Raw genomic sequence first — 20,437 nt, 5'->3', positions numbered from 1 at the left:
TAATTGCCGCCCATTGTCAGAGTACAAAAGAGAGTTAATGATAAAAAATTATCATATTTTACTCCAGGTTTTTATATCACCTCGGTAATTATTTGTACAAAAGTCAATCTCACAAGTTTTGACTAACTTTTTATATTCATATTGAACAGGTATACATATTTCATACTGTACGTATTTCGAGTAAACTCGAACGGGAACTTCAAGTACCTCAATGTATATGCACAGGATGAATTCCCAACGACTAATTAGTCCGTCGTTGTTCGATAAAGCTTAATGCGCATGCGCTGAAATCCGAGAACAGTTGTCTGCCAGGGTAACCAACCGTCGTGAAGGTAACCTCAAAAAATTTGAGGCTAGACACATCGCGGCGAACTGTCGTTTAAATTTATGACGGTTGGTCACCCTGGCAGACAAATGCTCTCGGTTTTCAGCGCATGCGCATTAAGTTCAGGCAAACAACGGACCATGCAATCGTTAGAAATTCACCCTGTATCGATGTTATACTCATACTTGTATGCCCTATATTTTAAATATAAACTCAGCTTGTTACATAACAAAGTTCCATATAATGGAGCCTTGGCGAGAAATTGCAGGTTATACTCTGTACCTAGACGGTATACCCTTCACCTTATTCTTCCAAATTGGAATCATTCGATCCGGTCAATTGTTGTGCAATTCTGTGTGTATATATATATATATATGTATACTCGATTCATGAAGCAACAAGCGACAATTATAATCACATTCGCTGCCGAGAATGAAATCAGTTCTGCAGGTTAATTCGTACAAAGTGCAAACACATTCACACCATTACTCGATCCAATTCGTTTCTATAAATCACTACGACTGAATAATATCGAAGCTTCTAATACGCGCTCCCGATCACATGCACGTGTGATACTTTTCATGTTTATACATGTATATATACGCATGTACACGGGTTAGTTATATTTTTACTCGGTCAACAATTATCTTCAAAGTACCACGTGTACGTGCGGATTCGTATCACGCAATTCAATTATTTATCTATCGCATTAATTGCAATCTCAATCGACAACAATTACGTGAAATTATATTTCAGAAGAATTGTCTGCGGGTCAATGGATTTCGGGTGTCATGATAATGACCTAGTTATGTACTCCTTGTCTTCGTACATTTTTTTCTTTCGCAATTATTGGATATTGCAGGATAAAAAGAATGCGCGAATATGGGCGCAATTATTGAAATTCCATTTGTCCACCGTCTCTGTGACTTGAAGTTCGGTCGCATTTAATGTCACCCCGAAATCTCATTTTTTTTTCCTGGCAAAGTATCTCTTAAATTTTGATAAACAAAAATTTTATTTTACTTTTCTTTTATCAAATGCCAAAGGTAAATTCAACGTCCTCGACGTATTGTTCCGAACTTTGTACGTCTGTGTATATAATAAATTAGGGTGGTTCTTAATAGGGTTGTTTTTGAATTTTTATGCTTCGACGGGCTTAAATGCTTTCAAATTGATAAAAAAAAAAAAATTGCCTGGAAATTTGAGCTCTCAAGCATAGCTATGAAATAAACAACTGTATCGTGAAACATATTACAATGTTTGTCAACGACTTATAAAATTTTAAAGAGGAAAAAATGTTTATTATAGATTTGAAATAGAGAGCTCAAAATTTCAGGGCATTTTTTTTTTTTTTTTTTTAGATCAATTTTCTAGCGTTTAATCCGTTGGGAGCATAAAATTTCAAAAACGCCGCTATTAAGAACCACCCAAATAAAACACATCAATTTCTTTTTCTTCTCTTTTTTCCCCTTCTCCTGAACTTCGCGACGGTTTTTTCTTTTCTTTTCTTTCCTTTCCTTTTTTTCCGCTCGTTGCCGCATGCGTGTAATTTTATTCCTTTGACTTTTTATTCGACGAACGCAACGGAATCGTTCCGCGGACAATGAAATCGCCGGCAGACGTGTCCAGAATCGAACTTCCAAAGAAGCTTGAACGTACACTCGGGTCTCTTTCGCGTCCTTATAAAAAATCACCGTATAATACTCGCCGCCGTTACATGCGTATACATATAGCGTACTATATACGCACAACTAACTACACTGGATTCTTAACAAACGAGTTTCACGCACAGTGTATTTTACTGCTACGTTGTAATGGCGAAGACACGGTAGGAATCCGAATCGGGCGAAAAAGAACCAATTCTTCCGGATGTTGTAGAAAATTTTACGTGTACTACACACGCGTGATAACGAATAAATTTACTGTATTTTCCATTCATGAAACTGCTATTTTCAATCCTACGTCGATGCTAAAATTATGCAGCGGCTGAATTTTCCACAAGAAATTTATTTATGTGCACGTATGCTTCTTAATTTTCCAGCTTTTTGTCGAATTATAACCAAAACGTGTTTGAAAGTGATGTTCAGCAGCTTTTAAGCTAATAGTAAAAATTAATGCCTCAAAAGCATTTCTTACACTTGCATACGCGATTTATCTCGAAACACATCGATCAAATAATACATACCGGGACAATCTCTTGAAACTTGAAAATCTACCGCGCATGCGCCAAATAATTCAATCTCATTGGTCGGCGAAATCTTCCCGCAGCGATATTCTTGTCTGCGACGCAGGCGAGCCAACCTACGCAAAATGTGTACGTTTGAGTTTTCAAAGAGCGTAAGCGTTAAGTTCCGACTGTTCTTTGAAGAATCAACTTTCCGATCCGATAACGAAATGCTTCCCAAACCTTTCCGAGTCGCTGCCTCAATTATTTGAGATTCTAACCTCAAAAATTCGTATCAACTACATCGCCGGCAGAAAGAGGTTGACAGCTGAAACTCGGTTTGGCCAGCCTGCGCGAACAGCCGATAAAACTCGCTCATGCGCAGTTCATTTTCAAGTTTCAATAAATTGTCCCGATATATGGTAAATTCAATTCCTGTATCATTATTCATTTACAGTTAAATTTTCCTAATTTTCCTAATTTAATGTAATTAAATTGATTCGTGCACATACCGAACGAATGAATTGTGCGGAACTTGATAATTCGAAACTTGCAAATGTCAGATTCATGCGACTCGATCAATTATGGTAGAAAGGCTCGTCTCGCCGGATCAATTACGCGACTATTTGCGAGATAATTTTGCCGCTTACAAATTACACGTGCCGGTATACGTATTGTACAATATGTAGCGAGTCGAAACGCATCCCTTTTGTCGGCTCTACATTTTAATTACAGATTTACCGTAAATATTCACATATTATACGTATCCGAACCTGTAATTTAACCGCGGCAAATGAAGATTAAAACATCGTCGACGATTCTTGCGATTACGAGACTCCGTGTAATTGGACGGAAAATTATATGCGGATCGCGTCGTCGGTTCGAGTTTCAAAAAAATTTTCCATCCAACTATTAAGTGCTATATGTATCATAGATTTATAATCCGAACACGGATGCGACTGGAAATCATCGAAACTATCGATATCCTGATGAAAATGGATCGTTGTCGGTAATTTTGTACGACGATCACGGTTGCATAATCAACTAACTCGGCATGTCAATTTCAGCCTAGATCTCGATTGAAAAGAAAACTCGACACGGATCTGCTGCAGGCGAGCCGCGCGTGTCTCAAATTGACAAAACTTTATACACGCCGACATGTTTATTAATATTTATTATACGCTTATACGTAGTATACGTCACATAACGCCTCGCTAAATAAAATTTAATTCGAATGGCGCACGTGAAAAAATTAAATGCCCGTAGCTCTTGTTTAAATAATCGCGAATTTTTCCTACATATATATATATATATCTTTACTTTTTACAATATATTCCCTTCGTGCTCATAAAATAATGACGGTTTTTTTCTATACACGTTGATACGTCGGAAGCAATTTTTGTAGGTTTAAGAAATAAAAGTTTGCTCGTAAAAGAATTTTAGAAATTCTATATTGCCGTCAAAATTTCAAAGACTTTTTGTAGATACTTTCTTCTTTTTCTTCGTGTAACAGTATTTTCGATGATGAATATTTGTTTTATTATATGCACGGTTTTTTTCAAGACATTTAATTTCTTACGGAAGTCTTTTAAAATTCTTGCATCATCCGTGTCAGCTGATTAATTGATTGAGATTTCTCTCGAATATTACGAGGTGAAATGTTTCACCAAACACTTCGTTAAAAGAAATTGATTTTTTTCCCTCTCTTTTTTCTTTCTCTTTTGAATACTTCGTAGAAAAATAAAAAAGTTTTATATCATATGTTTGACAATGTGAATAAAACACTCGAAATGCTCGGAACGTATTTTGTAATAATCGTCCGACAAAATATTTGTCGAGAATATTTTCTCTCTTACCAAAGTTTTTCGTGTATCGAAATTACATTCGTTTTTTAATTCGCAGACGGTTAGATAACGCGTATTTCATGCATTCGTTACCTAAAGCTGAGAGAATCTGTCTGGGAATCTGAAATTTTACATAATCACATTATTATATGATCGAAGAACAAGTTTTACTCAGCATTCAAATTTGCTACTAAAACCGGTGCGAATAACAACTTTTTCTAGAACACGTGCGTTTATAGTCAGCAGCAGATGTTCGATATTATAAATTGTAAAAGTTTCTATCGTGACTTTTATAAGCAGTTTATCACTTGACAGAATTTCGAATGATTAGAAACATGACAAATTTAGAGACAAATATTTTTTAAACCCTCAGTTTCGCTATAAATTTTCATAACAATTTGAAAATCATTAAATCAACGAGTAAAATGACTGAAATATATTCATAATTTTACCAATGAAATAATAGATCAATTTATAAAATCTACGAACTCGCCTCTTCGTAAGTTTTGACATCGAAACGAGAATAAGAGAGGAAAAAAATTGAGTCAAGCATCGTGGAAAACCTTTCTCTCGTAATCGCTCTAGATCCATTTACGAAACTTATTGTTAACCCCAGAGCCAAAAGGTTGAAGCCTGTCGTCCTCGCCTCCGACATTTTTATTATTCACATTTAGAGTTCGAGTCACGCGCGAGATTTCATCCCATCGCTGTTTCCTCGTCTCGGTCTCGTTTCGTTTCCTCTACCTGAAAAGATCAGATACCAAATCTCAGCGATAAGTTCTCTCAACTTCCTTTGGACCGAGGCTGCGCTGGCGATAAACGAGTTACGTAAACACCGCAGGAATGGGTAACGAAAAATTCCCCTCGAGTATAAATATAAGTTATCGCTTACCCAAAATCCTGCAAACGTGACGAAACTCCCAAGAAAAAAAAATTCTATTCTCACGTTTATATTTCTGCATAAATTTATTTCTTGCACTTTGTAATTTCCGAAAAACTGTTCCATGAAGTGTTCCGCTTTATTATCATTATTGAACGATATTTTTTTGTCCTAATTCATGGTTTTCAATTATTTTTTCTCCGGTACGAAGATAAAACTTGCCAGGACTTAATTCAGTCATTGATTCTAAAATTCTTAATTTTTATATATTTTTTGTTTCGACACTTTTTCGACTGGAATATAAACCTTAAGGATTCCAAAAATATTTGCAAGTAATTCAGTTGGTCACGTTTTGATCGAGAACTCCTGGAATAAAATTTTCAAAAATGAACAAATCGTTTTTGATCATTAATGAAAACTCTCACATTCAAAGAAAATTTGTTTTTTCTCTACTTTGAATACCATGCATACTTTGATATTTTGATATGTTAATTTTTTTTTTTACCTTAGGCTTTCTTAAAACTTTTTAGACCAATTACTAGAATATATGTTTGTTTGGACGCAATATCGAATATTTCATCATGAAAAATTGAAAATGTTCGAGCAAAAAGTATTTTAAACCTCACATTTAAGTGTCTACCGTTTATTTTTGTTTTTTTGAATCGTTATAAAATTCAAAAAGATCAAATTCGGAAGAAAAAGAAAATTTTACCTCTTGATAATGAAATGAGAATCGAAACTTTGAGGATCTTCCTTTTTCAAGTTTAAACTTGACATTTTTCAACTTGGAGCATAAACGTTTTTTCGAACGGCCCGTCTAACATACATGTAGGGATAGAAAACGTACCTTCGATTGCCTATCAGCGTTGAGTGGTGAGTTTCACGGAAAACACCATATATTATTCCTCGCTGATGTATTCTTCCAGTGATAAAATTCACTGCAACATGAAAGTATAAAAATTTGGTATAGGTACCTACGAATCACGCGTGTATACCGTGTACCATAAGTTTGTTCATCTTATCGTTCCAGAAGCCAATCGAAGGCCTCCTACCTCGCCTATCGTAGGGAGCGAGGCGCCCCCGACAGCGAAGGTAGCTACAAACGAACAATGTCGCCAACCGCGCGTCTCGACGACTGGCCGCCACTGCGGGACCACGACGATCCGGTTCTCGTTCGAGTAACACCCCGTCATCCGCACCACCATCACCACCATCCGGATCAGCAGCTTCCCAAGTCTCACAGCGTCGACGCGCTGCATCATCGTATGGAGGAAAGGGCCGCGCACTCGGTCGAGGTGATCGGAAAGCTCTCGTACGACCTGAGCAAAAAGCTCCAGGCAACCGAGGTGCGCCAGCCGCGAGGCGAGGGCGTAAACAACAACGTGAACAACGCGAACAACGCCGTTATCCACAACAATAACAACAACAACAACAACAACAGCATCAACAACCATCTGGAGTCGAGTAACCAGCAAACGGGAATCACGGATCCCGCTGACAGGAAGGAGAGGATATCACCGCAAAGCATCGAGGTCCTGAACGATCGTAACAGGCAGCTGGAACGAGAGCGACGGAAATTGGCAGCTAGCTGCGAACCGAGCCCTCAAAGGCGGTCCCAGGATCGTGAGATCCTCTCGAGCTCCGAGAGCTTCCAACAACAACAGCAACAACATCATCATCATCATCAGCAACGGGAAAGATCGGCGACTATCGAGATGACCTCGAGGAACGTGGAGCTTTTAAATCGACGGAACGCCCTCGGCGAGAAACGGCTCGTCGCCGAGGCCTCGAGACCGCCACCGGTCATCGAGAAACCACCACCCCCGACCTCCTCGCCTCCGAGAACACCGGAGGTCGAGAGGCGGAGATCGGGGACCGATTCACCCCGTCGATCCGGGAGCTGCTCGAGTTCCTCGTCGTCGTCGTCGTCGCCGAGGGTCTCTGACCTTGGGAACAACACCGAGAAGACGTCGCCCCCAAATTCGCCCAACGTATCCGGGGAGTCGGCGAGCTTCGTTGAACGGATAAGCGTCGTATCGTCGAGACGGAAGGTCTCCAGTCCTACACAGACGGACGACGATCGTCGCGACGAGTATTCGGGGTCGAATCAGGCAAAGTACAGCCAGACTTCCGGAGGAAACGAGTCGGCCGATTTGGGAAACGAAAGGACGGCCCTCACGTCGCTTTGCGTTTCACCCCAGCCTGGGATCGAGGGACTTACTCTTGTTCAAAGGACGGAAATCGTTTTGAGGGTTAACGCGGCGACCAGCGATGCCGCGTCGCAGACTGAGATCATTCCTGACGATGGCAGGGAGGCGAGGATCGACGAGGCTTCCGACGATAGTCAGGACGATGTTATCCCGGAACCGAGGAGGAAGTTACAGGAAGAAATCGAGTGCGAGGAACTCAGCAGAGATCTGGCTAGTCAGCTTAGTCCCAATGACAGGCTAGTAACGATTTTAGGTGAGTTGATCGGGGATTTGTTTCTCTCTTCTTCTTTCCTTGTTTCACAATTTTTTTTTTTTTTTTTTTTGTTTCGCTTCTCTTTTGACTCTTCAGTTACAGCGTTCCACCTAAATATAAAGTTTACACGTCCGAGCCTTATCGCAGTTTATTTACAACTTCGAATGATCTTCGTTACTACTTACAACTGCCAAAAATCTTTCAGTAATAAGAATTCTCGACTAGAATCATCGAATTTGATAGTTTTTCCGATTTTACGCACGCCGTATTGGATACGACATATTGGATACAGAAATTGTCAAATTCTAACTTCCGATTCGTGATCAGAGACTCCGAGTAACAACGAGTAACAAATATTGAGTTGAAAAATGTGCGACGAATGGATTAAAAGATCGCGAATCGTTCGATTCTCAGGGAAATGATTCTACGAAATTATCATACCTGCACCTGTAAGTCACGGGTATGAAAAGTACCTGTCCGAAAATTTATTATTACGAACAATTTAATGTTAGTGCCTCGTCGGTATTTTTCTCTTAAGAGTCACGTCTCCGATTTTTTATACTTGTAAACGTTGTACCGATTACTCTCATGAATTGATATTATACACTGTTATATGCGGGAAATTATAAAATTATACATATTCTTGCCGAAAGTTTAATTGATTGCGTGAAAAAATTATAGAATTCTTAGGAAAATAAACAAAGACTGAATGGTTTAACGCGCATGCGCACGAATTTGAGAGCAAGAGCAATTGTTTTGTCAGGGTGACCAACATTCATAAATTCGGATTCTAGGTCGCCGCTGTGTATGTAACCTCAAAAATGTTGGTCACCCTGACAAAACGACTGCTATTGCTCTAGAATTTTAGCGCATGCGCATTAAACCATTTAGTCGTTAGCAATTCACTCTGTATATGCATATATGTGTACTAGATTATTATCCGTGTATATATACATATATATGATATGTGTATCACAATAGTTGCGCCATTGCAAAACTGTTTGTTATTCAAATTCTTTTGTCATTTGGCAAATAGTTAGAATTGTGTCGCGTAATGTGCGTTAGAAAGCTCTTTTGTTCACGATAATTTTGCAACATTTCGAAACTGTCGAGTGGTCGTAACCCTGTCGTGACTTTTTCGTTGGTAAAACTTATTCCCTAACTGTTACCAGAATTTTTTATGTATGTAATACGCGTGTAAAAAGTCGTTTGAAACATGTAAATTGAATGGTATATTCAAGACCGATCATTTATAAATTACAATACTTCACTGAACAGTTGGTCACAGAAATTAAAAATTGAAAATGAAACCGATATCATTAATCATCGTAAAATGAGATCCTTGCAATACTAAACCTGATTGAAAAAATCGTAGACGCGATTTATTTTTTGTACGATAAATTTTAAACATTTACCAGTACAACAGTTTTCCTTATTTTTTCAATTGTTAAATTTGAACAGTAATGTAAAATAATCTGGGCATCAAATCCATGAACTTTACGTGTGTTTCGAATACTGGTTTTATAGAAATCTGTGCTTTAAAAAAAAACAAAAAAAAAAGTGTAGGGGCTACTGTAATCGAATATGGAAAATCATTACACTGAAGCTGTAAAAAAAAAGGGTAAATCGACAAAACGTATATTCTTCGTAGATGTTTATATTCTTTTTTCTGAAATATACACAGCAACTGATAATTTTTGTGCATGCATACGATAAAATATAAGCAGATGCACAAATACAAACGGAGAAATTTGAAATAAATAAATAAGTGACAATTTTCGGTCGCGTTTTCGGCACTGTTTGACTTTTTCGCCGACTGTGAAGCCGTCTGTCACGGCCTCCTTGCCACTATAACCGGACTCACAGTTTTCTCCGCGTTATCGAATCCGCGTTTTTACAATCCAGCAACGTGAAATCTTTACAGACACGCGGTTGCTTCCCAATCAATTAAGCCGGAAGCGTTGGATTTCTAATCATCGTACGTCATCGGTCATGCTCAGCGATCGTAGCTGCATCCGCTTCTCATCAAGTATAGGACTTATCCTAAGTAGGCATTTTTGAAAATTAAAAAATTGCACGACCCTGTCAACTCCTGACTCAACGTTACAGATTTTTTCAAACGGCCCGTCGCATGTAAATTACCGGCATATCCGAAAGACCGTTGAAGATATCAAATCTCCAATTTATTCTCAGCGTGACGTACTTACAGACACTTTTATATAACAACGTACTCACAAAAATCTAACAATTGATCAGTTATTGTCGCGAACGCATCGTATTGGCATCCTGTAATAATTAAATTCGCTATTTTTCCGGGCTGCTTTAGTTTAATTTGATACACTGCAGGTCACAGTGAGTTGCTTCGCCAGTTGTGTGCATCCGGTCGAAACCGTCGATCCAAGAGGCTTTTCACTAACACCTAATTCTTCCATAACGTCGATTTCGTTCGTGACATTTCACTAAGTTTGCGCTCATCTTTTTCTTTCCAAATATTCTCTGCTGTATAGTTGAGAAGTTAATTTTCATCGAAGCTGTCCGAAGATGAGCGATTTTTTCAATTTTCTCTACACGACTGGTCAGCCAAATATTGTCGGTTAGGTTTAAATTTACGACGTTAATTTATCAGTACATTTTTAGGGAAAAATTGTTATTACGCTACTTCAGGAATTAGTATGAAACATTCAAAAAATCCGTGATCAAACAAAACGTGTAACCCACATTGTAGGTATTCCGAAAAGTTCGTTACAATTTTTCAAAGGCTTTGCGAAGTGATTTTGTTTTCCTATCTTTCGTTGCGTTAATGTTACTAATTAAATATTAGCGATTATCTTGAAATCTGTCAAAATGCTCCTTCCGGATACTCGGGAGCTTCTCGATCATGCTGATCAAAATCTGAGTCTCGATAAATGTGGATCTTCCGTGTTTCAGTCCCGGTTCCGGAACACAAAAAACCTACCGACTACGTCACTGGATTATTCAGGGTGGAAGCGACGCTTCAGCCTCGGCCAAGGAGGCGGCTTTCTCTCTCTATACAGGATGAAACACCATCGAGTCCAACGGCAACGACGAACCGACCCGAAGACATTAAGTGAGTTTTTTTTATTATCGAACACTTTTTTATAACAGATTATATTCACCCTAAGAATTACCAAAAATGATCGATTTTCGATTGTATCGATTATTTTTCCTCACGATAGGTTATTGGTTTTTACTCCCATGAACGATGCAATACAATGTCAATCATTATCGTTGTCTTACTTACAAAGTATACCTATTTTGTACAATAAGTGAAAGATAAATGAATATTTTCACCTGAAATTGAAAAATATTTTCAATGAAACTATGAAGAATCAAAAAGCTAACCGCTATGAAGAATAGAAACTGGAATGTACGAAATTTTGGCTTCAATTGCACCGTTACAAAAAAAAATACGAAATAATCAATTGATGGATTAATTTTTACCGATTCAATCGAGTCGCGTTCGATTATTTTTTTGGACTCGATTAATTGATGCATCAATTATTTTTAGCTCGGTGGTCGTCGCTAATTCACGTTTATAGTCGGCGTTAGCTTTGAGAAAACTTGTCTATTCGCATTCGCGGATTTTCAAACGCTTCCAAAAACCGTTGAAAATTCAATTTTTAATCCGATCAAATTGACATTGATTCCAAAAACGTAGTAATTGATATTTGAAAAGTCGAAAAGTTTTGACAAATTCCTGATATTTATTTCTTTCTTTCCTGACGTAAATATATTTTGTGAAAAGCCACACGATCGGTGAAATCATATGAATTTGTCAAATTTTGAGGAACGAAAAGAAAAATCATTGATATCAATGAAGATTCGGGCTTTCCAAAGCTAAGTCAGTAACGTTAGCGTAACGAAACATTTTGGGGGGGAAAAAAAATCACTATTTTGCTATTTTCTAGTGACTTCGAAGTTGATAAGTCTTGAAAACATGAATTACGTTTGCCGTGTTATAATTAACTGCATTTCCGAGATTCCTAAAATTACAAAATAACGGGTTTTCCAAAACATGACTCATTACAATAACGTTGCTAACTTCAGCCTTATAATGATTATCGTTAATCTAACTTTAGTTGAGTTCAAATTTGCTTATACATAATATACATATTTGGATAACGAATTACAAATTTTGCGAGCAGCAAAAGTGATGATGATATATCTAGGTTTACAAATTTTCAAATATTTTATGGCCGTCAAAAACGAAATTCCATCATAGCAAAGTTGGGTTCTATAATTACGCGGATTCAAACAAGGTTTTAATCAGCCCTATTTACCCAAGATGCTAAATACCAAGCCGGCATATTTCTCAAGCAAGTTTCATAACATCACTCCGTACTTATTTGATAAAATCTTTTGGAGCATGAAACCGATCCTCGGTTATCAAAATTCGCATACCGTTAAGTAACTTGTAACCGTGTATATTCCAACGAGAATTAGTATTAAAATTACACGGAAGTTCCGCAGACGCTTCCAACAATAAGAACAACGAGTGACAAGAAACAAAGGTCAAGAGTCTTGGATTCGGGGATCGATCTTTTTATAACCGTTTCTATATATGAGGCATTCCACGACAAATCGACTAGTTAGTAGATTTCAATCGTAACATTTTCGTATCGTTTATTCCAGCTTTTTAGCACTCTGGTAATTTATTTTAACTTTTTGAGGTGGATTTTTTTCAAGTCTTATCCACTTTTAGTCTACTGAAACAATTAACTCTCAGCAAAATTTTTTGTGAGCATCATTTATCCGTTGCTTTCACCTATTGAAAAAGAAATTATTCCTGTAATCGTAATTAATTTATTATTTCTCAAACACTCGTACATTATACCTATAATAAATTGGTATAATAATTTATAGTTGAATTGTGATGAAGTTAGCTAAATAAACCCGGAACTACATATTCGGTAACAACTCGCTCGTTTCGAGAATATGTAAAAAGAAAAAAAAGAATTATTCAACTGTTTGTATCGTTAGAATAAAAAATTATTTCATGAGTTTTAAATAAAGTGACGTTCCTCAACTCAATCAATTTCTCTGTTTTTTTCTTTTTTCTTTTTTTTGTTTCTCTATCCGCACTGTTATAAGGATACGCAAAGGCTTGAAAGAATTTTTGACGCCGCTCGGGGAATGTCCTATATATAAACACAACGATTGAAATGAAATGCGTGTCTGCAGCGATTATAGAAGTAAAAGGAGTCCGCTTTACACGGACCTCCGACCAGGTCACAACGCCAACGCGAATATTCTACTCCACCTCTAAAATACGCCGACCTTCGCTTTGAAATATCGTTCGACGTTTCTGCTGGCTATTCGACCTTCGGATAATTTCAGATAACGTCTTTCGCCGACTGTTACGTACGTATTTTTTGCCGTTAAGCGTATATTAAATAAATTATACACAACGATATTGAAACTACAACGAAAATGCGAAATAATTTATATTTACGTGTGTAGTTTGCAATAATTATTTATAAACGAACGAACTTATCGACGAATAATGAACCTTATTTTCAAAGAAAAAGATTGCGAGAATTATCGATTGTTGCCGTGTTAATGTAAAAAATATCAGTTTGTTGTAATTTCACAAATTTAGGGTGATCATTCCGCGGGGTCATTTTGACCCCGGCATGCAGCGCAAGGGTTAATTCCATGGTAGATTTCACGTTTAGGTACTTCAAAGATTGTTCGTTCGAATTTCATCCGAAGTGCAGTGGCTTTAGTAGTTTTCCTCCGAAATTCAATGACAGAAACGACAAATTAAACAGTCGGACACGCGACACGCAAGTGTTGAAAATTCTAGATTATTCATAGTCGTCGAAGAAGAAATACGATTCGCGTTTTACCGCAAAGGCATGCTCCTCAGGTTCGCTATTCAGTATTCTATACCTAAAAAGGAATTATACATATTACTAATTATAATTATCCGATTCTTTGTCAATTGAATAACCTGGAATTCCCCGATTTAAATTTCCGAATTCCCCGTGACGCTTGTAGTATAAATTTTCACTGTCATTCTCCCTACTTGCGAGTCTTCTTTGAATCAAAAATCTGCTTGTCGTATATTTTGATTATTATTACGAATCAAGCTCGTTACTTTTCAAGGTTAATTAGCTCCTCGTTATTTACGGTGGGTGGAAATTTATCGCGCCAAGTTTACCGGTCGGTCATCGATGATCTGGCGAGACAAATTTGTCGATCCTTAAATTTCATTTGCGCAAACGCGCCACAATTTTGAATACTCGTTTACATCCGCGTGTCCTGAAAACGAGTTATCCTTAATTTGCACACATGCTGTAAGTCTGTCAACACCCTTTGTCGAAGTTGCATTCAACTATGGCGCATTCGAGAATAATATTAAACTCTCGAGAAATATAATGAATTCAACGCGTTTTTCCCCCCACGCTTATCCCATTGTGTGTTATACAGCTATATGTGTGCAATATATATATATATATATATATATATATATATTTCTTATGCAGCACTGACTCATCGAATGCAAATTAAATTCTTTGGTGAAAAATAAGAAATAAAAAAAAGAATAAAAAGATATCGCAACGCAATTTTACTGTCCTTTGTTTCTTCTTTCGTACCTGGAATATAACACGAATTTCTGAAATCGTAAATTTAGTCAGATCGGAGGTGACACTTTCGTTTCTTCTTACTCTTATTATATTTCCTCGTTTTCGCATAACTCATTCCTTAAACGAGAATATCGCGTATTGCGGTCGCAGAATGTTTCGAACGACCTTCGGTACTTAGCCTCGTAGCTTCGCCAGCGTTTTAATTGGGTTCAATTAACGTGAAACGATACTCACAATTAACTCGTCTTTAAATAATCGTTCCGAAGTTGGCACGAGTCCTGCAGAATGCAATAACGGCGATTGAAAAAAGCTCGGCTGTTTCCCTGAGGAAATAAAGAAATTTCAGGACTGGTGGATAATCGAAATTAATGATTCATTTCGGACAAGACTGAATTTCGAGATGAACGAAAATATTCGGAATAAAGTGAACATAGTCAAAAAGACTATCGTCAATATTGTAGATATTCTGCAGCAGTTACAGCTAAAAAAAAAAATTATCAGATACTTACAGCCGGTGGTATTGAAGTTCCGTTTCATCAAAGTTTGATTTCTTTACATTAAGTTTCACCACCAAAAAATTCGGAACTCGGCGCTTTTCGAACTGTTCAAATTCGGAATTTCAACCTCGGCTCCCTGTAGTAAACAAATTTGGGTATAAATTTTTCTCACCGTACACGGCCAAAGATCGGACAATAGCTGCAGCGTAAGATGAGTCGCGTCGTTCGCGATGAAGGTGAAAGTACAAGCGAGACACCCGGTATTACGTAATCCATAAACGATACTGTCCCATCAAATTCTCTACGGCATTTATACGCGTGTAGCCGCACATCTTGATTCGCGAATAATATCCACACGTCATTGCGGTTAGTTTCAACCACGTCGTTGCCTGGCTTAGACCGCGTACACACTCTTAAACAGATTATTTTCTATACCTGAAATTGGGTTAGAATTATCGACCAAATAGAGATTACGTCAAAATGTGCGTATTTTTTATTTTCATTTTTGTTTCGTTTTTTTTTTTTTTTTTATTTGTACACAACTCTACGCCTATCAAACTCATTCATTACGCTACGCAAAATTGTTCGTATAATAATTTTCCTGCGGTATATCAAACCGCAAAATGAAATGAAATTAGAAATTAGTAATTCGAAAATTGTTTAACATTACGATTAAAATATTAAACTCGTTACTTGTAGTTTTAACAGCTGATGCATTTACCGTGGAATCGTATCGAGAATATATTTTACCAATTCGTGTGTATTATATTGACGCTAAAGTTTCCTCGAATCACATGGCGAATTACAGCATTGCTTTAAACGTCCTTTCTACAAGCGAAACTCACTCTTCGATTCACTAAATACACGCGAGAATAGTGTGATTGTGATCGACTTTCGTCATTTAATCAACGTGTAATTATAAAAAACTTGAAACGATTGAAGTTCTCCGTTTAATTATCCGAAAATTTGTCATAGTTTTCAACCGTCGAGAATACCTTGAACAGATCGTACCGGTATACGTTGTGAATTGAAAAAAATGATCAGATCGATTAGTTCCATCCAACTAGAAGAAGAAAGAAAGAAAAGAAAAGTTCCTATATTATATACGTATCTATAAAGTATCGCTAATTATCTAAAACAAATGCAAAGTTCCTCGTCATCCTCAGGTGCTTTTTCGCCGAAGAATATTATGGTTAAAATTCTGTGACTAATGAGTGACAATTGCTTGTTTTTTTTCTCGTTTATTGTTTGAAATTTTTATCGTAATTTTTTTCACTTCAGGATCGAGACGCCGTCGTCGACGATTTCAACGCCGGAATTATCAACGCCTGACCCAACAAGCCCGCTATCACCAACATCCGCGTATTTCACAACCTCGGAAGGCAAGGCGAGATTTTTGACGAGGTACTCGCGCGACGTGACAGAGGAATCGATTACCACTTCCGTCGGAAACGAGGGCAACAACGACTCGGCGCAGCCAATTGTCCCCGACAATCAGGATCTCAAACAGAAAAAGGTACGTAGGTATAAACCGTGCATTCGCTTTTGCACCGCAAGCTCCTCGTGGAAGAAAAATTGTCATATCCGTTAATTTGGATACAAAATTGATGGTTTTTATACAACGCGAGCATGTTTTACGCGTATTTTCCGTACGCAAAATTACCCGTTTCCATGACGGTAGAGTGAGTCTGCGAGTGCGCATGCGCGGAGTACCGAAAATACTACTTTCAAGTCCCAGGTGTTGAAAGTGGTCCTTTCCGCACTGCGCGCATGCGCTGTCGCGAACAAATCTGACATTGCACGACCCTAACCTCAATTTTGGAAAAGACCGAACTTTCTTGCTTGTTACACAATATACTATAGTTCGTAATCACTGATTTCGAGTGATTTCTACGGAGTTCTATATCTCATTATGCATTGATTTTCTATGTAATATAGATATCCACGTAGGATTAATGAATCGAAACTACGTTCGGTGGTGACCGTTTCAAGACCAATTAATCGCAACGATTTTCACATTATTTCAAGTAATTCGCGATGATATCAAACTATTTCAGTTACTTCGACCCTCGCTTTATTTCAAAGGCTATTTACAGTCATCCAATCGTTCCTTCGACGTACAATATCATTTCCAACAATTACGCTCAAACGACTTCGTCGAAAAAAAATTATACCAGTACGCGCTTCTTTCTCTCCTTTTCATATATCGTTATAGCTACTGGCTTAAAGATCCGGTTATATATTTATCCCGCAGGAGGAGCTGGTCTTACGCCTCGACAGAAAGCTCGTCGTACTTCGAGCCGAACAGGAAGCTGTCCGAGAAGAAGGTGACGTCAACGATGCTCTGGGTGCTAGAGTCACGTCTAGGGTGACGGCGGTTGCCCGCCCGGCCGAAGCCTCCAAGTACCGACTTCACGTCGAGGAAGTTGGCAAAATAACGAGCCTTCTTCTCGGTCTGAGCGGAAGACTTGCACGTGCTGAAAACGCTCTTTACGGAATGCCTGTTGACCACGCCGAGCGGGTTAGTCTCGATAAAGTTCCGACAAACCGTCGAGAGTTCATGATTATTCGTCATTTCGTATCGAACAACGATCATTTTTCTCAAATTTATCATACGAGACCATTATATTATACTTGAATTGCGGTGTAGAATGAACAAAAAAAATATGTATATATCTTTTACTAAGTTTAAAATTTTTCGAACCACGGGTTAGATTTTTACTGTTCCAAAAATCACGAAAACTCAATTATCGAATCGATAGCTCAAATCTCTTGGCCTAAAATTATTCAAAAAAAAAAAAAAAAAAACCAAAACAAAAAAAAGAAAAGAAAAAGTTTGAACAAAATACTTTTACAAAAAGTATCAATGTTCGGCTGACTAATCTCTTTAATCCAGGATACATTATCGATAATAAACATAAACGATTGCAGAAAATATTGGAGAGCAAGAGAGACAAGCTGTTGGATCAGCTCGAGGAAGCAAAAGTGTTGAAGGGCAACATTGACAAGAGAAGCGTCAGCGTCTCGGCGATTCTTTCGAAATATTTAAACGAGGAGGAATACGCCGATTATCAGCACTTCATAAACATGAAGGCAAAACTGATAATGGACGGTCGTGAGATACAGGACAAAGTGAAATTGGGAGAAGAGCAGCTTACAGCCCTGAAAGAAGCCATCGATTAAATTAAGTTCATTGTTTTTTTTTTTTTGTTATTGTTGTTGTTTTTGTTGTATTGTTGCGTCGCGAAAACAATGTCGGACTTGCGTATTTTGTTTATCAAAGCGTGCAGTGTTAATAATAATAGGTATGAATTTGCGAATCGCGGGATCAACGATCAGATATCAAAGGGCAGAGAGAGAGAGAGAAAGACGTGAGGATCGGAGCGATAAATTGTGCGGAAAGAAAAAATTGGTCCTCGTCAGTAACGCGACAACACTGCAACGCTATAGACAATTGAATTGTAAATCAAATTTTACAAAAGTCATGACTGACTTACTTTGACGTTTCGCATCGTTTTTTTTTTTTTTTTTTTTTTGTTTCTTTCAATTCCAAGGCTATCCAAGAGAGTTCGCACGAACCACGCCAGGCTGGAACATTTAGCTGGGTACATTGCCTCGTGAACCTTGAGTGCCTAGTCCTATCGAGCTTCTTTCGTACCTAGTTGTCCGGTGAACGTTGATATATATTTTTTAAACTGTAAATTTGTGGAATAATAAAACGTACGGTACAGAATTACTCGCGGTTAATTGCTTGATAATAATTTTTAAGTCGACATACGAATGGGAATAAAAATTTGAATAAAAAAAAAAAAAGGTAAAAATTTAAACAACGAAGAATGAATTTATGATTTCAGGGTCACGTGTACGTAGGGACAATCGTTTACAGTTTTGAGTAATCACTGAACGAAAAAACAAAAACAAACTATTTTCGCAAAAACGTCGATTACGTGGGAGACATTTTTTATTTTGAAATATTTCAACACATACATATACAACGATTGAGAATCTATGATTAATATTCGATAGAAGTATCGTTATTTATTATATATATTAGATATATATATATAAACGTATGTATATATAGAAAGACATATCTATGTATAATCGTAAATTAGGGAAATGTTGAAACTAACTTTGTATTGTTTTTTTTTTTTCAATCTCTTTTTCCTCATCAAAGAAAATCAAAATTCTAATATATTTTAGCATGGAATATGTTATTCACTCGTAAAAAATCTCTGTCCGTCTCTCTCTTTATTTACCTTGTACGCGTGAAGAAAAAAGTTATACACAATTAATTGGGAAAAGTCAAATCTCGTTTATTTGGTAGAAAAATTATTATTTATTCTTTTTTTTTTTCAATTCAAATTTTCTAATCCTCTTATTGTTTAATTTTCTCAACATTTTTCTATCGATTCATCTTAACGTCAATAGTTCGCCGATGATCATTGCGATTATTCCAGTCCTTAAATTTACCGTTATCTAATTACGGCCCAAACTTCAGCGAATAAACGAACCGATCCCATACTTGCTCGGAAGAAAAGTTCGTTTTACCCACAGGTTACAATTGTCATTATACCTAAATCCCGATGTGCATGTACATTGAAAACATATATGTTATTTCGATGAGCTTCGTGACAATAGACGTAGATCAAACATCGTTATAATAAGAACGATTTCTATTCGTTATAATTTCTTCTCTCACATTGTTTTTCTATTCTTCAACTTTGATCAGTTGTATTACTTGTATTTTTCCAATCATAGTTTTTTTATTTTCTTCCCCATCCCTTCACACACATCGTAAAAACTAGCCTGCCTTTTTAATTAATACAAGCGGTGAGTTTTCTCATATTATAAAAACATGTGATATAAGGCTAAGAATAGGATTTATATGTATATGTATATATATGTAATATTATTATATATGTGTTTATATACACACACACACACACAAGGCCTACATGCATACATATATCACATCTATATGTTTTGTACTATATTATATATACATATACATATATATACATACATATACGGTCACAAAATTGGCGTTTAATATCCGAATAAAAATACCTGTACATATACATACATTAATACGTAAATTTTTAAGTGAAAAAAATTATTGTTATTATTATTATTATTATTACTATTGATTATCATTATTATAAATAATATTATTATCATAATCATCGTCATCGTTAGCATTTTCTGATACAACGAAACACATTTCCATGACTTGGTTAGATCTAAATACCCGGCTGTCCTCTTAATTGGGCATTTATCGGGACCCATTATTCGAGGCCCAGCGCTTGTGATCTTTGTTGTTCGGGTCTTTGAGTTGCAGTTATCGCTGCTCTGCCTCGAGGAGCCCTTTCGACTTTTTATATGAAATTTTATGCCTCAGTCGGCCGTACTATAAGTCGGTTTAATTACACCCTGCACGCAATGTTTTTCTTTCTCGTTTTCGTGGTTGAAAACGCTTATATGGGATACATATCGCTTTGCTTTGACGTATCCGTCAGCGCCCCTTTCTCACTCCTTTCCGTACCATTCCCCACCTTTTAATCACGGATACATAATTATTGTCGATAATTGTTAATCGCGGTCGTTCTCTTCATGTCGCTACATTGAAGACGGAGATGAAAATTTAATGTAT

General features: G+C 37.1%; 1 protein-coding gene across 1 annotated transcript in view; it reads left to right on the top strand.

The window, feature by feature from the left end:
• LOC124299218 (uncharacterized) overlaps positions 1-18,731 on the top strand; it is a 156,602-nt gene extending 137,871 nt beyond the window's left edge. The window contains exons 10-14 of the mRNA XM_046752265.1: positions 6,244-7,676; positions 10,605-10,764; positions 16,066-16,300; positions 17,039-17,305; positions 17,716-18,731. Of these exons, the coding sequence (XP_046608221.1) occupies positions 6,244-7,676; positions 10,605-10,764; positions 16,066-16,300; positions 17,039-17,305; positions 17,716-17,967 (2,347 nt within the window). The 3' untranslated portion in view covers positions 17,968-18,731. The remainder of the gene's footprint in view (positions 1-6,243; positions 7,677-10,604; positions 10,765-16,065; positions 16,301-17,038; positions 17,306-17,715) is intronic.
• The last annotated feature ends 1,706 nt before the right edge of the window (positions 18,732-20,437 follow it).

The sequence above is a fragment of the Neodiprion virginianus genome, chromosome 2 (genome assembly GCF_021901495.1).
Source record: "Neodiprion virginianus isolate iyNeoVirg1 chromosome 2, iyNeoVirg1.1, whole genome shotgun sequence".
In the NCBI taxonomy this organism is placed as follows: Eukaryota; Metazoa; Arthropoda; class Insecta; order Hymenoptera; family Diprionidae; genus Neodiprion; species Neodiprion virginianus.
Note: the sequence above shows the minus strand (reverse complement) of the source record. Positions and strands in the feature narration are given on the sequence as shown.